The sequence below is a fragment of the Lissotriton vulgaris genome, chromosome 5 (genome assembly GCF_964263255.1).
Source record: "Lissotriton vulgaris chromosome 5, aLisVul1.2, whole genome shotgun sequence".
Taxonomy (NCBI): Eukaryota; Metazoa; Chordata; class Amphibia; order Caudata; family Salamandridae; genus Lissotriton; species Lissotriton vulgaris.
In genome coordinates this window covers 227,578,803-227,595,179 of record NC_141693.1, presented here as the reverse complement: position 1 = coordinate 227,595,179, position 16,377 = coordinate 227,578,803, and the positions used below count along the sequence as shown (strand labels likewise).

General features: G+C 44.0%; 1 protein-coding gene across 6 annotated transcripts in view; it reads left to right on the top strand.

Annotated features, from left to right (window-relative positions):
• Positions 1-16,377, top strand: part of LOC147710549 (uncharacterized) — a 493,247-nt gene that overhangs the window by 408,430 nt on the left and 68,440 nt on the right. For all 6 annotated transcript variants that reach the window (XM_086921210.1, XM_086921216.1, XM_086921214.1 and 3 more), the window contains 2 exons: positions 1,780-1,857; positions 12,243-12,473. In XM_086921210.1, the coding sequence (XP_086777336.1) occupies positions 1,780-1,857; positions 12,243-12,473 (309 nt within the window). The remainder of the gene's footprint in view (positions 1-1,779; positions 1,858-12,242; positions 12,474-16,377) is intronic.

The window sequence follows — 16,377 nt, the reverse complement described above, 5'->3', positions numbered from 1 at the left end:
GACTGTATTATGGAGAGCCGACCATAGGAACCTATCCCTGATTGCAGTGTAACTGGGGGCTCCACATCCCGCCTCCCCGGTGGACATCCGTATCCATACTTTACCAGCTACACAGCAAGCATATACCCGTACTTTGGAACTACTCACAATTCGATCATGACGATCTGTCATCCACCCGTGTCCGCTGGTGTGGCCCGTCCGCTTCGTAGGATAAGCTACCCTCGGCCGCAGCGGACAGGCCTGATAGCTTGCTCAGAACCCAGAGACATTGGTAGTCTACAATCAAGGTGAGCGCCCCCCTCCCTCCTCCCTGCGTGAGGCAATATGGTGGCTCCCACTGCGCTTCCCACCGTAATGGGAGTTGTGTCCCAGTGCATGTACATGGTCTGTTCCACGCCTCGAGCACCTTGGGAAGCCGGGGAGTTTTAATGTGCTACTTAATTAACTAATGGAGACTGGCCCTTCCCTCCCTGCAAAGATCTTTCATTCTCGACACTCTCATGGAGTGGGTTAGGGTTCCAGGATGCCTGACCCCAGCATAGCTGACAGTGGTGACTATATTCCCCATACCAAACCTTTACTGTCTCAACCCTTCCAGGATGCCTGACCCCAACATGACCAACTGTGGTGACCCTTTTTCCCATTTACAGAACTTTTTATTACTCAACTCTTCTAGAACTGGGACTGACCTCAAGAGGACGTCTGATGCGTCTGACTTTTTGACATTTCCCAAGTACACACGACCTCTTTCCTGTCAGCGGAGTCCGAGCATTATGTCCGGAGCCCGGTGGAGCTGCTCTGTACAGCTAATGAGGAGATTAGCTTGGGTTCACCCCCTGACCGTCACCTGCCCAGCCGGACCTTGGGCACAGTTTATCCCCTTCTCCCTGTCTCGCCCACCCCTCACCTCATCTTATTTCCGCCGTTCTGCATTTCCCTTTTCTGCTTTCTATCCATCTTCTTGACTGATACCCGTTGGAGCCTCCTTGTGAGCTATTGGGGAGATTGGCTTGGGATTACCTCCCTGGCTGTCACCTACCCTTGCGGTCTTTGGGATGACTTTCCTCTCTCCCTCTAATTACTTCCTCCCCTCGTCCTCTTCTTCCTAACAACCACTCCCCCTTTCCTCTCTACTTTTCTCTCCTTTCTTTCACGTTAATGTTGTCTTATACATTTGATGTAAATTGTAATATTTTATTGTTGTTTCTTTGCTGACCTTATGTAGAGCACTCTGATACCTTCGGGTCTAGCCAGCGCTATATAAAACTGTTTAATTAAATAAACTGACGATTACCATTGTCAAAAACAGTCCAATAACTCAATGAAGCACAGTTTCACTCCACCTAACAGGCTTCCAATATCACTCCTGAAGCACAGAAAGGAGCTAAAGATTCATCCTCTGAGGGAGCCTCTCACCAGTCATGGATACGCCTTCCCAGTTCCTCATGCCGACAAAGAAAAACTATCCTCTCCTTTCCATTGATCACAATCCTTAATGTTTTCCTTTCTGTGTGCATTCTTAGAGTGTCACCTAGCTGACTGTATGTAGAGCACTTCATTGTCCCCTATGTAGTGTTTTATGCCTACATAATGTACCACTCTTTGTGCAGCAATGTCTAAATTGATTAAGTGGGCCCACCCAACTATTGTAGGATGTCTAATGAAGTTGATGAGCCTCACTCAGGGCAGATCACAGGACTTCGAGCTGTTAAAAACGTTCTTCTTTACAAGGAAATGCAGTCCTTGATTTTTAACTAAATACCATGATTCTTATTTCAGGGAAGGAAATTGTCGACACCTGGTATGGCGAGATTAAAGACTACAACTTCAGCAAACCTGGATTTCAAAGCAACACAGGTGAGCAGAAAAGCAGTTTTTACCTCCTCTGTAGAGTGCATGATGTGACTTGCATTTGCATGTCTAGATACAGACCTAGTTTGTGTGTGGAGTGCAATATTCCATTGATTGCTGCCAAACTACACACATTAAAGAAAAGTACATATAATTGCTGCTCTCTTAAATGCATTGCTTCAAGTGGGATGTGAAAAGACGCAGCAGAATGCTCACTATGAGTGACATGCCCTTGTGCCCCAAATGAATAGCTGCTCCTTCTGTAGAGTGATGATGAGTTTGCAGGTGATCAGTGTGCATTGTTCCCAAACTTTTTGTAGTGAGGGCATGTTGGCATGAGGACAAGCAGCCAGAATAAGGAAGTGGATATCATTTGTGTGTGGTAGAGGCTGACAAACTACAGAAGCAGTTAGGGAAATAAGGCACATTAGCAACAGAAAGCAATTCGGGTGATTGAGGCCTCCATGAAAGGTGCACATGCTCTCTAAATAGGCAGACTGGAAGACAAAGCCCACACATTAGGTGTTATGTGTTGAAGATGGCTTGGAGTAAGTGCATAAGGGTACACTTTCTGCTTGATAATACTATAGCACAAGATGATTTCGGATACATTGCCAAGTTGGCATCAGCTCAATCCAATTAAAATCCTGCAGGGCTAATACTCCTTGACTTGATAACATAACTCACTCATTCAAAGGAGTGTTGAGCCCTTAGCTATTCATGAGAGTGGCGAGCTATTTACATGCGATAAGTGTCCTCAGAGATGATCATTTGGAGTCCGAGAAGGGACTCTGTTGCTACTTGACCAACCAGGTGTCAACATGAGGACCAGTATTCAAACTGGAGATGGTGCTCAGCACACCACTTCCATGTGGAAAGGTGTACACCCCAGAAGAGTACACAGCTGGTGAGACAGAGAGAAGCTGCTCTTGAACTTGAGAGTTATTTAATTAGGCATGCAAATTAGTCACCTGGTGGATTTAAAGACATTCCATGAAGATGAAGAATGAATAATGTCCTCATATGTTCAAGTAAAGTGATAACCATTCAGATATAAGCATAATAAATTAGCATTGGCTCTTAGTTATGAAAGTGCATGTAATTAAATAATTAATCATATGAATAAGCACCATTGCTGCAACTTGTAAGCTGAGCTATCCCCGAGCGTACCATCTTACCTGGTGACACTCTGTGAACTCCATAGGTTTTGCCCGTGAAAACCTCAAGACGCCATGGCACAGCTGTATGATCATTACCATTAGTTTTGATTTCACTTCATCCAAGGGCCTCCTAACCCTTACACTAGGAAGAGTTATGCTAAACAAACAGTAGCTCATGCAACAGTATTACACTCTCTCTTAATGTCAGTGAGCGCAGGTGGGCTGCCTGGATATCCAGTCCCCCTAAAGTGTTAAAATATGGCATTGAAGGTCTTAGGTGGGTTACAGCTGTTATATTATAGCACGGTCCTAGCTCCAAAGAGGCTTTATAAGATTCTGTTTTCAGCAATAGTATCTCAAACAAGAGGTGCTGTATGTAGGAACTGGGGTCACCAGTTCCCCGGGGGTAGCCTGGCACAAGCAGATAGGCACCCGAAAGCTTAGGTGTTAAGTGACTACACAGCACACGCAACCACTGAGACAATAAAAGGCACGCAATGACTGATGCCACTCCAGTGTGTTTGATTAAAAATCAAACAACTTTTATATAAGATTCAGGTTCAGGAGTGGAAAATCACAGTATCATTTAGTCATTAAAGCCTTTCATAGGAGGGGAGAAAAGGGAGCAGTTCAATAGATTAGCATTTCATTACTTCACAATAAACTTTTCATTGCATTACAAATCAGCATGGCTTAAACCAGAATAGAACATTTCATGAGAGAATTAACATGGACAACCAGCTCATCAAGCAAGGATGAGCATATCCTGTAGCAAGAGTCCACAGGTCTTCAGGTAAGTAACCTGGTCAGTAGGCAAGTCAATTACTTTTCACCAAGCAAGGGTGAACATTTCCTAAAACTCCTTAGCGGGAATAATCATATCCTTCAGCAGGAATAAGCAGTGCATTAAATGATAAAACCTTTCATTAAATGTCAACCAGTTGATTAGCGGAGGTGAAACCTTTCAGTGGATATAAACCTCTCCTCGATCAGGACTACACATTCCCTTAAGCAGAGAGAACCAAGCATTTGGTGTAAATATGCATTTCTTTAAACATATGAAACTTGGCTAGTGCACAAGAACATTTCCTCGACTTTGCATTAGGCAGAGGGAATTCATGCAGCAACGAATAACCTAGGCATCAGGTAAGCTTACACATTAGGCATTAATAAGCCTTGGTATCAGGTAAACCAACATTTCTTTAGGTAAGATAGACAGGCCAGTGCAAATCAGGCCGGCATCAACATTTCCTTAGGCCAGAATAAACCTTTCATTTACCATTGCATTAGGCAGGGACATATAACACTTCGCCCTGCAGGAGTAAAACAGGTAATTGAAGGTATACCATTTCCTCAATCGGAGGGAACACCTCATTCGGCACAAGAACATTTCATGGGGCAATCACTATTTGAGTAGTTACACAAACATTCCCTCAACCAGGAGCCAACAGGGCATTAAGCTGACTTATTCAGCAAAGGCAGACATTCCATTCTGTAAGTAACCCTTTTAGTAAGCAAATCATATCATTAGGCATATGTAAACCATTGACCCCGCAGGGTTCTTCCCTCGTGGAACTCAGCTTCTGCTACGGGGCAATCTGGCTAAAACAATTCCACAGCTAGGGACTACTTCCTCCGCAGACCAGTCACTCAATGAGGAATCTAGGGTTCTACTCAGTCAATCAGGGCTACTGCCCGTTTCAGAGGGGGAGGCCTTCTGTAAGTAATTAGGGCCAACGGGGCCCAACAACAGTGTTCCCCAGGGGAGGGGCGAACTCGGGGCCTCCTGTGGCCTTCCACCCTCCTCCCCGGGAGTTACCTGGCTTCTTCGGGCCTACACGGCCCTTTGCGCAGATTCTCTGGTGAGGTGGGAGGGCTCTTGCTTTCCCCCGAGCCCTCCAGAATGTATGGGAGCCGGTCAGGGCCCTATCTGGGCTGTGACGCCGACAGGTGGGGCTCGTGCTGTCTCTAGGGTTCACTTTTGATCTTTGGCCCGCCCGGGCCTACACTGGCAGGGTGGGGGGGGGCTCGGACTCCCTCGGAGCCCTCCCCGATGTTGAGAAGCTGTTCCCGGGCCTTCCACAGCCTCCACGGCCCGGGAACCAATCAGGAGGCGTCACATGAGGGACTTGGCCTTAGCGGCCAATAGCAGAGCCGCTCCTGAGGGCGCTGCAACGGCAGCCAATGGCTGCGCGGCGATGGACGGGGCGTGGCTGGTGACGCGGCCAGCGCCCCCGTCACGTGGGGCTGGTGGTTGGCTTCGCCGGGCCTAGCGCGGCCCTCTCTGAAGTAGCGGTGGCCCTCTCCTGGTACCGGGGGCCGCCGAGGGGGTACTAAGGACGGCGCTTTGCCTGACTCTTCTTCCGGGCCGAGCCTGGCCCACGGCAAGACGGCGGCGGTGCAGCAATAGCGTGTGCCGGGCCCCAGAGCCAATCCGAGGCTCGCTTGACAGGGGCTCGGCCACGCAGCCAATCAATGCGCGGCAAAGGCTTTAGGGCCTGTTGGGCCTAGCGCGGCCTGAGAGGAATTTCGGCAGCCCTCTCCTCACACCGGGGGCCGCCTCGACAACGCTGAACAGGGCAGGAAGGCCCTCTACGGGGCTGCGGCGGTGATTACGGCCCCTGGGCACGCCGAAAAATGGCGTCTTCTCAGCCCACTCCTCCGGACGCAGCGGCGGCCCTCTCCTGGCACCAGGGGCCACCTGGGGGCAAAACACAGCGCTTCACAGGACGTGGCAGGTGAGCGCTTGAGGGGGCAACACAGCACGCTTCAGAGGGGCCTAGCACCGGGGGTTTCACGGCGTATCTCTGGGGGGGCGATTACCACAGCGATCGCGCTTCCATGGTACAGCAGATGAGCGCTTAGCAGTTCAGTCAGCAGGTCAGGTAGTTCAGGGTGCTAGCGCTAGGCAGGCAGTGCCCCAATTCAGGCAGTTCAGTCAGCAACTCGAACAGGACGGGCCACACAGCAGTGGCAGGTTAGCGCAGGGACCCAGGTCAGGACAAAGGGGGCGCAGGTGCAGCACAGTCCAGTACCTGGATGATTCTCCAGCAGTCCTGTAGCAGTTAGACTTCTTCTTCTTGGCGCTTGATGGATTTTGCGCTCTTGTAAATAGCTGCTGGTTTCTTGTTACTTGAAGGGGGGTTGAGTTGGGGACTGCAGGCAGGCTTCCTCTGCAGGTCACTGTAGATGGTCCCTGGGGTTCCCTACCTCTGGGCCAGATCAGGGGGCTAGTCTAGGACACCTCACCCAGTTTAAGAGGCAGCACCTAAATCCTATCACTCCCAGTAGCATAGGTTCCTAACTAGTCCCTCCCAACCTAAAACTCCTGCGTGGGTTCCCCAGGTCAGTGATGCCCCAACTGACTAGAAAGTTTCCCTCCCTTTCCTTATATAGCGTCAGTTGTCAGTTGGCAGTGGCAGTTGGTGTCACCTCCCCTGTTCTGGAAGGTTCCAGGAGCTTCTAGGAGGTTCTACCATTCTGGCTATGGGCAGGCTGGCAGGCTGGAATGGCAACATTGTTGGGAGTCCCTGCCAGCTTCTGGCAACTAGAATGCGCCTTAACAAGACCACACTGCAGTAGCAGGGGTCAGTGGCAGCCATGTTGAGGTTAGTCAAGCACCTGCATCTAGCATGGGTTTTAATAATACACAGGGCATTACAACCTCGCAGGGCCTATAGACTTACATTACAAAGGGGGGACATCCTGAATCAGGGGAGCAAAAAGCAAAAAAAATTCAGTGAAAAAGGGCCAAGTCCAACACTGTACATAAAAAGTTATTGTATTTTGGGGGTCTGGATAAAATCATATTCCAGAAACCATGATATGCAAAAGGACAGAGGAAGGGATGATGACTTGTAAACAAAAATGTACATCTTGTTCATATTTACATCACACATAATTAAAGGCACAACTCATCTGTCCTAATGCCTCGCCCAATAGCTCCCCCACTGGCCGGTTCTGGCCTTGTGTACACAATGCTGAATTGATTTCCTACTTTTATGCACATCACCCCATTGCTTCCCAAATAGGTTTGAAGAATGTGCACTTGGGATACATGGAAAACAACAAAACCACTTTACCAAATACCCACTGCCTATAACAATGTCCTTAATTGTTTTCATATTTGGACAGTATACCTATATCTCAAAATTGCCAGGTTCTTGGAAGGCTCTTTAACATTGAGTTACTTCAGGTTGTATTGCAACCCAGAGATCGCTCTGCTTGCTGGCATGGCTTCCCTGGTCTTTGTGCCTGTCTGTATAAATGCTTCCCAAAGTTGTCCCCTCTTTTCGTAAATATAAATGGAAATTAACTTATTTGCATCTATATTTAATGTATGTGCATTTTGGACCTTTAATCCTGTTGGTGGCTCTGGGTGTGATATTGGGTATTCGTGACTAGATATAGACATGGTCTGTAAATTTCTTCTTGCATGGGACCACACGTTTCTATGATTTGGGTTTTAAAACCTGCAAATGTGAATGCTCGGCTCCATATTCAGTGGTGCTGTGGCAATGAACTTCTGGAAACTTGCTCCTCATGGCAGCCAAGCCTAAACATGTTGACAATTCTAAAGCAGAGAACGCAGGTAGCAAAGAGGCTGAGTTTGCGCCTACTATCAAAATCTTTAAATCAGGCTTCATACTTAATGCCAGGAGCCATCAGTAGAGCCTCTGAAGAGTGAAGTTTTCTTTAACTCCATCAAATGGCTGGATTCAAAAATCTCAGACAACGGTATGTCAAAAAGGCTGGTATAAGATTCCTCTCTCAGAAGACTGGCTCCTCAAGTTAAATAAATAATCCGATCTGGCTCTGGTCTTGCATTGTTGGATTGAGCATCTAGAAATGCTACTTACCAATCAGGACAATACCCTTCCCTAAAATGTGAAGGGCACCCAGCTCAGCCTCAAAGTGTTTTCCACCACTGTCATTCATTGTCTAACACACTTCATGAATTCTATCCATTCAAGGATATCGTCAGTGGACCTAAAACTTAAAAACAACAAAAAGGAAAGTATGGTCCTTAAATGAGACTAACTACATTCAGAGATCGCAAGCTCAATGCATGTTCTTCCTCTGAGAATGTCAAATACTTAAATTTCAACTCTACAGATGCTGCCTCCTAAAATACAGTGAAAGCTGAGCCAAAGCATATAAATGCACATATAAAGGTTCTTCGTGTGATCATGAATTGTTGCAAACTATTTTCTAAGTACATGTATGTTATTATTCTACACAACCTTGATCTTAGTTTTCTGGACTACTTTAAAAGTATTATAAAGTGAGGTACACTTGCAATCTTGATTTCTGCAATCACTCTACCTGCATTGATCCCAGCTTTTTTAGTTTGTTTAATTTTCTACTAAGGATCTTTAAAAAAAATTAATTATTTGTGCATTTTACTTAAGAAGCCTTTGCTACCTTCACCAAACCAAAGGAATTTAAAATTTAAAGTCATAAAATGATTTACATTTTTCACCCTTCGACCATACACAAGAACCTCAAGGTGATGCGCTCAATGTTCAAAAAAACCCATTCTAGGTTGTATGCTCAGAAGATTCTGTCTGTCCCAATAGAGGGCTACTGCTCAAAGAGGGTTCAATAGATTCTACTTTTTGTTTTGACTTCGCTTTTGGGAGCTAGAGTTTCTCTAATGTGATCATCGTGTTTTGACCCCATTCCGGGACTGTGTGCCTCGCGAGGCCTGTTTCACAATGGAAGGAGCATTTGTCAAGTCTGTTGTTTGTGTATCTTGAATTTGCTTGTTTACATTAGCAAACTAAAGGCCTACCTCTGGGTTTGTTGTTTTACTTTGTATCTGTAAAATATAGTAACAATAACCTAATGGTTGTGAAACAGGATATAGATGAGGAGATATCAATGTATACTGTTTGAGTTATTACCTGAGGGTCTTGAATTAGGTTGGAATTACCCAACTTTGTCCAGATTGAATTCCGTTCTGGGACCTTTGTTTACGACCTCCAGAGAGTTATGCTGGGTGCAGCATGTGACATTGCTTGGTTGGTTCTCAAGTTGGAACAATACACTTGCCATCTCACAGGATGATGTAGTGTAGCTTGGTCACACTCCTTCATACTTTGAATTGGGAACTGGCTATCTGTATTGTGTAATCCAACTTCCTGCCCTCATCCTGGGTTTCACATTAATGTTGAGAAAAGCTCTTTCTGGTGGATAGTAATTTTTGGGACCAGCGCTTATATTTTTCCATCAAACTTTGACCCACAGCAAGAGAAAGAAAAAAATACCAAAGGGTAAAGAAGGAAGAACAGAAGTCCAGAAACATTGTGACAAACCCAGAAAGCAGGAACCTGCACAAAGGGATAAAGTGTAGAGTGTGTCTAATGTTGAAATAAAGACTACTTATTTTTGGAATGTGGAATGCTGAAATTCAGTAGCACCGGACAAGGGCTTCTAAGCAAAACTTTGGGACCCTGGACTTATTATTTTAAAAATGGAGGATTGGGAAACACCTACTCAATTAAACACTGAGAACTCACATTTCTGAATGCCGGGGCACTAGATTTAAGGACATTCTTGGAAGTTTGTTGAATTAACATTATGCAAATATAAATTAATTGCTTCATTTTTGTTGTAATGCAGCATGCTAATACCTTCAACATGGTGCATAACACAAAAAATTAAAGGTCTAGTATAATAATATTTCAACAAGAGAGACCCAAGGGTCACCGGGGACCTGGGGTAATCACTGTAACATAAAACACACTGGGCCCTACTAACAATACTTTAGATGGAAAGAACCAAATGGCATATAAAATGTATTCAAATGAGTTTATCAAAAACAATTTCAAGACACAGTAGCGCAGTAAATATTGGTGCAAAATATGCTCGGTACTCTTTAAAAGTGATAAATTGTGATCACAAGTGTATTAATGAACACAAAAACAGCACAGCCCTTTACAGCAACTTCTCCACAATCATATAGGGTCCATGCCTAAGAGTCAACAGATTTTTGATCCCAGTAAAAATGGTGGGATCATCTTCAGGACGCGGGGATAAAACGAGCCAAAGAAAGAGCTGAAACCATCGAGAAAGGTTGATCATAGTGAGAATAAAAAAAAGAAAAGGGAGCAAGTACAAGTCATAAGCTATACTCAGAGACCTTACTTATATTATGAAAGGTAATGCAGTTACTAAATAAGGGGGTCCCTAGTTACAAAATTCAGGAACAGGGTGGCTGGGAATTGCCTACATAAAAAGAAGTTCAAAGAGGCGCTGCTTAGAACCCTCAAAATGGGTTATCATGGTGAAGGTGAGTCTGTGCAGTAGTATGAGAGACACTGACCTGATGTAGAAATATGCTGGAAGCCCACAGTTGGAGGCACATATCTGGTATGGGTCTCAAGGTTGAGTGCCAGATTCCTTCACTGGACTTGAATCAGCCCAATTGGAAAATGGAGATTCACTGATAGCGCTGAATGGTGGTAGAATTAGTTCTCAAAGGTGATTGTGAGAGGGCAGCATGTTGGTTGATGTAGGCAAAAGAAAGAGAAGAAGGACCAAGAAAATGAAGAAACCAAAGACCGACTAGGTGCAGGGACACAAAAGGGTCGAGGAGTAATGGGCATCATTTTGAAATGGTTAAAAAGATATTGACAACCCTCAAAATGAAACCACATAAGTACTTTTATACCAAAATACACTTGACTGTGTGATCCAAGGCAATTCCTCCATGTTTAATAAAGATTCAACGCTGCTTCCTCTCTCAGGGTTGGAAATGGTGCTGCTCACTTGCCACCATAAGTCACCCACACAATGAACAAACTCTAGAAAATGTGACTCGAGAGGGGTAGTAAGGACGTTGTATCTAATGCAACGCTTATGCTGAAATATGGGAATCCTTATTTGTTTGTGTGGTTTGGCCAATGTACAGTGTTCTTTTTTCGATACTATGTGCACAAGTCTAAATTGTGAGGAAGATTGAACATCCTTGGTTTAAAATGAACTCGGCTCACACACAGTTTTCCCCGTGGCGAGACATGTTTAAAATAAAATTATATATTTTAAATGTCCGACAACCCGATAGACATTTATAAACTTGGCAGATGGGATCTCCACCATGGTGATGAAGTACAATACTCTGTCATACTGGCGGAGAATGGCCTGACCGCCAGTATATAAATTTGGCCTTGTTTGTTTCAGGTCATGGGAGTAGAATTTCTGAACAGTTCTTTAACTTTTTGTAAGTGGAGGTTAAATGTATCTGCTTGAAATTAACGCTGTTTAAGTTGGTCATTTAGCCAGTTAATCACCCATAGACTCTTTGAACTTAATGGTCATTGGTTGTACCCCTTATAGGGGCTTCGAATTAGTTTCATCCCTCCGAGGTTAATAACATGGTCTTCCAGTTTAATCTTGGTATTTGAAATAGAAAATAAATCCTGTCATTTAAACTAGGTGGAATTTAATATCCAGTTAATTGTGGTTAGGGAATTATGGGCCAGATGTATCATGGGTTTTACCGGTAGCATACAGCCCGATTTGCAGATCGGCCCATTTGTGAATGGTAAAAAGCCTTTTGCGATGTATCAACCCATAAGCCATTTGCAAAATAGGTAATCACAATTTTTGCGATTACCCATCTTGCGAATGCAGTTAGGGAATCGCAATTTGCAATTCCCTAAATGCAATGCAAGAAGCATCCTCAGAATGCGACTTTGCTTTAAGGAATCGCAAATTACCACAAACTTAAAGTTGATAGTAATTTGCAAATCCGTAGAAAAATGCACAAAATTGCATTTTTCTAAGTGCCATGTGGCGCAGACACATGCCCCAAGGGCATGTGTGTGCACCAAATGTGCACACTTAGCTTTTTTAGGGGTGCATCAGGGGAGGCCTTATGGCCCCCTGACATCCATGCAATTGCATTCTTTATTTGCGATTACCTATTTGGTAGTTGCAAATTGCGAAAGCCTTCCCATTCATTCCTATGGGCCATTAGGCCAATAGGTATCACAATTTGCAATCCTCAATTAAGGAATATGTGGGAATCGCTATTTTTATCGCGAAACCTACATACATTGCACTTTGCGATTCTAAAACAGCAAATCACAAAAATTCACTATTTTAGAATCGCCAAATGCAATGTTGATACATCTGGCCCTAAGTGCTTTTCATGTACCATGGCCATACTGTCACTGTAGTGTGTGCAAACTGCATGTTATTCTCAATCCTGATTTTGTCCTGCAGGTCACTTTAGTCAAGTCGTATGGAAAGACACCAAGGATATGGGCATTGCCAAAGCTGTGGACGGGAAAGGCATGGTTATTGCAGTTGCTCAATACAACCCGGCAGGCAACATTACCAACCCTGGCTACTTTCAAAGAAACGTCCAACCCCGGGGATCCGTAACTAATGAGCAAGATGGAGGCCGGGCATCATATCCTGTTTGCCCCAGAGCTATAACACCACCATCCACAGGTAATCAAGAGTAACCAGTTGAGATTGCTTTTCTAATGTTTATATTCGTTTATATTCTTAGGCTTCAGTGCAGTGCTATGTACCTCTCACTAGTGGGGCTGGTTGATTGTGAAGCCCTTAGTGCCCAAAGTAGGTATTTAGGTAGACCCAAATAAAGTCACTACCCTAGTCTAGATGGTTGCCAAAGCCAGGCTCTTACAACTATCATTTAGGAAACTTACTCATCCTATGTAGGTGAAAGAGAGCTTTGGCTGCACAAGCTCAGCTTTGAGGTACACCTGTAGAACATTTGTCAATTTGAACACCAAGATTTTGTTAATAATTTGACTTTAGAGGGTAGTCTCTCATACAACTAGAGGTCTGCCTGATCACCATCCACAACTCACTCAGTCTTCTGTGACTTGAACATGTGCCAATGATTGCCCACCCACTGCCAGATCCATGTCATGTATAGCTGGAATTACGTATCTCCTCCCACCCTAAAAATAGACTGGGTGCCATTGGCAAACATGTAGAAATCACTGCATTTGGATCAGATGAGCTTCGCCAAAGGCATAAATAGATGTTAAAAAGATTGTGTAAAAGCAGAGAATGAGATGCACCACATAGTCCAAATAGGAGGCAGAAGAATGTGACTGTATCTCTAATTGAGAAAGGTGAAACACTGTTGCCAGACTGAGAAGAATCTGGGTATCAGCCTAATCTTAACTTCATTCCTGCAGTTATCTGAAATCACAAAGAGTATTGACTCAGTGCCTTGTTCTGGGCAGAATCCCACTTGAACAACATCCATGGTAACAGAAAATTCCAAAAACATTAGATGTTCAGCTACGTGAGACCTCAAGTACTCTTGCCAGTCAACGCGACAAAGAAAATTAGGTAATATTTTCCAAAAACAGCGATGCTGGCCTGGGGTTTTCTCATTTAGGGATTACCTTTGCAATTTTATATTGATCCACTACCATACCCTGAGAGAGCAAAGTATTCAGGAAACATCTCAGATGTTGGACTTCCAATACAACAGAGGTGACTGGAGGGTTCGAATTAAGCTTAGATACAGCATCCAGGAATGAGTATTCTGACTGAGTGGAAAGGCAGTGAATGAAACACGGGGTAGATGAAAAACCAAGGCAGTATGTGGTGGTGGGAAATGACAATGTTTTATTAATATATCGACTAATTATGAAAATAAATTAAAGATTTATAAAGTTCAAAAATCCATTGTTTGTAGGTCTGAATGCACATTAAGATGTAAGAAAACTATGGGCCAGATGTAGCAAGGCCATTACCGGTCGGTAACGGCAGAAATCGGCCGTTACCGACCGGTAATAGACTTTTCCTATTTAGGAGGCACATTTACCGATTCGGTAAATAACGAATCGGTATTTACCGATTCGGTATTTACCGAATCAACATTTACCGATTCGGTATTTACCGAATCGGTAAATGAGATGTAGGAAGCACTTCAAAGAGGGCTTCTGGGCTTTAAGGATTCGTTATTTACCACCAACTATTAGTTGGTGGTAAATAACAAATTCCTATGTAAATGCAAATCTGTGCATTTACACCTGTGCCATGTGACAGACATACATGCCCTTAGGGCATGTATGTGTGACACATGTGCACAAAAGCACTAATCAGGGGTGCAACAGGGTGTCAAAGTGACACCCTGCAACCCCTGACTTTGTCCCAATTTTACCGAATCGGTAATTACCGATTCGGTATTTGCCATTGATTCCAATGGGGCCCGTTGGAATGAATGGCAAATACCGAATCAGTAACGATTCTGTATTTTTTACCGATTTTTTATTTTTATTTTTATTTTTTTTTTTTTTTTTACCCACATAGCATTTACGATTCGAAAATACCGAATCGGTAAAATTCGGTATTTTCGAATCGGTAAATTTAAATTACCTACATCTAGCACTAGATGATGAAAGACTGACCTATGTCAGATTCTGAGGACCCACCAGCCCCAGCCTGAGCCCTGAACAGGATGTATGACGTGACAACGCATACTGTTACCACGCATACCTTTACAACGCGGTATTTACAACGAATACCGTTACAACGCATAGCGCTTAGAGGTGCTGGATAGTGGTAAGTATAATTTTCTATTCCAACTCCAGTCCCCGTGGACACTAGGGAAGGTGTTGGATAGAAAATTATACTTATTCCCTATCCTAGAGCGCCCCCCAGCGCAATGCGTTGTAATGGTATGCGTGGTAATGCCTGCGTTCTAAAAATTCCGTTGTAAACGTTGCATACCCCCTGAACAACACAGTAGGTGAACCGAACAGGCAGGTGAACTCTTTGAGCATCCAGTCATGATCTCTACAACTTTAAAATCCAGATTGGTTATGATTGTTGTAGACCATAATTAACCTTAAAGATATGCATTGTACAACACTCCTGTGATACGTTTTTTAATACCGGTTGTTCGTTGTTTCTGTCGTAACAGAGTATCCTTCCCTCTATACCATTGGTCTGCCCGCCTCATTTAGAGACTGGCAGACCTCTAGTATTCTATTGACAGTGCCCCTGTTAACTCTGTTGATGGAGTACTTCCTCCAGTGACCCAAAGGAGAAGGGGGCTGTTGGAGGAATGACATTACACTGTCTGCCCTGTTTAGTGTAGATGGTGTAATGTCTTTTTTTCCTATCTGTCACTGCCAGGAAAATGTTGTCAGTGAGGGACAGGAAAAAGCGGAATCTACCCACACCCCAGTAGAAAAGTATGTAATGACTAACATGAAAAACAAAGAAAAAGTTATGTTTGGTGAACAGCTGTCCACAAAATCTTTACTACATTGAAAGAAACCATCTTGATGACATTTACTTTGAGTGCCAGAGATGACCAGCCTGGCAGTCATCTCTAAAGTTGGCAAACCGTAATCTATCAGTGTGATGGAGGTAATGTCTTTGCCACCCTGACAGACTACTGCGTTCTCCAAACATGAAATCATGCCCTTAATCTTTTAGAACATTAGTTCCAGACAATGGTCCATAGCACCTTTGGCCTAATGTAAGGGATCAGCAGAAACAGAAAGGAGGTCAGTTTGAGAGTCTTTGGTAGTTTGCATAAGTGGAAAAGTCCAGTAACAGTGGGAATCTTCCAACCACTTTACAAATAAATCCACTAATCTCTTGTGCTAAGGAAAGAGGGCCAAATGACTCGGGGGCTGATAAAGTAGCAGTGATTTTAATATAGCACAATTGTGAGGTAATTAAGAAGACTTTGCCACCCTTGCAAACTGGAAAAGGAACTCCTACTAAACTTTTCCAGGAAGATCACCACTTTACGTATTAGTCTTGTCTTGTTATAAAGGAATGATGGGGGACATTGAGCAATGCTGTGGATTAATATTCCCTGTGATGCACCTGGCACGCAGTGTCCGGTGCAGGTTTCTAAGCATACACCTGGGAATACCATGTGGTATCTTTCAATGGGTCCTTTTTCCTCTGGACAGAATACATCAAAACATAGAATTACACAAAAGGGAAACCAAGCTCTCATTATAAATGCACTTTTTTCTCTGCCATAGAACCAAATGTCTTGGATAAGTCCCTACACACCAAGCAAGTCTGGTATTGATTTGGTCTCCTTTATATCCCACAGGGGGGGTTACTCAAACTGTAGCCAGGAGTAAATCTCTGCATATTTACAGTGTTAGAGGAGATCAGGCAGATTATAAGAATGCCCACAAGTTATGTTTTTGAGCACTCTGAAATTTACATGGTAAACCACACTTTTAAAATTCCCACTTCCCACATCTTCAGTGGGATCTGTGACTGTGGCTTTCGCTGCACTCACGGTAGAGAGATCTGCAGTAGTAGATCTATTTACGTCTGCCAGGAATCAGTTTGTGAATTAGGCAGCCATAAATGGAGGTAATTTCAGCTA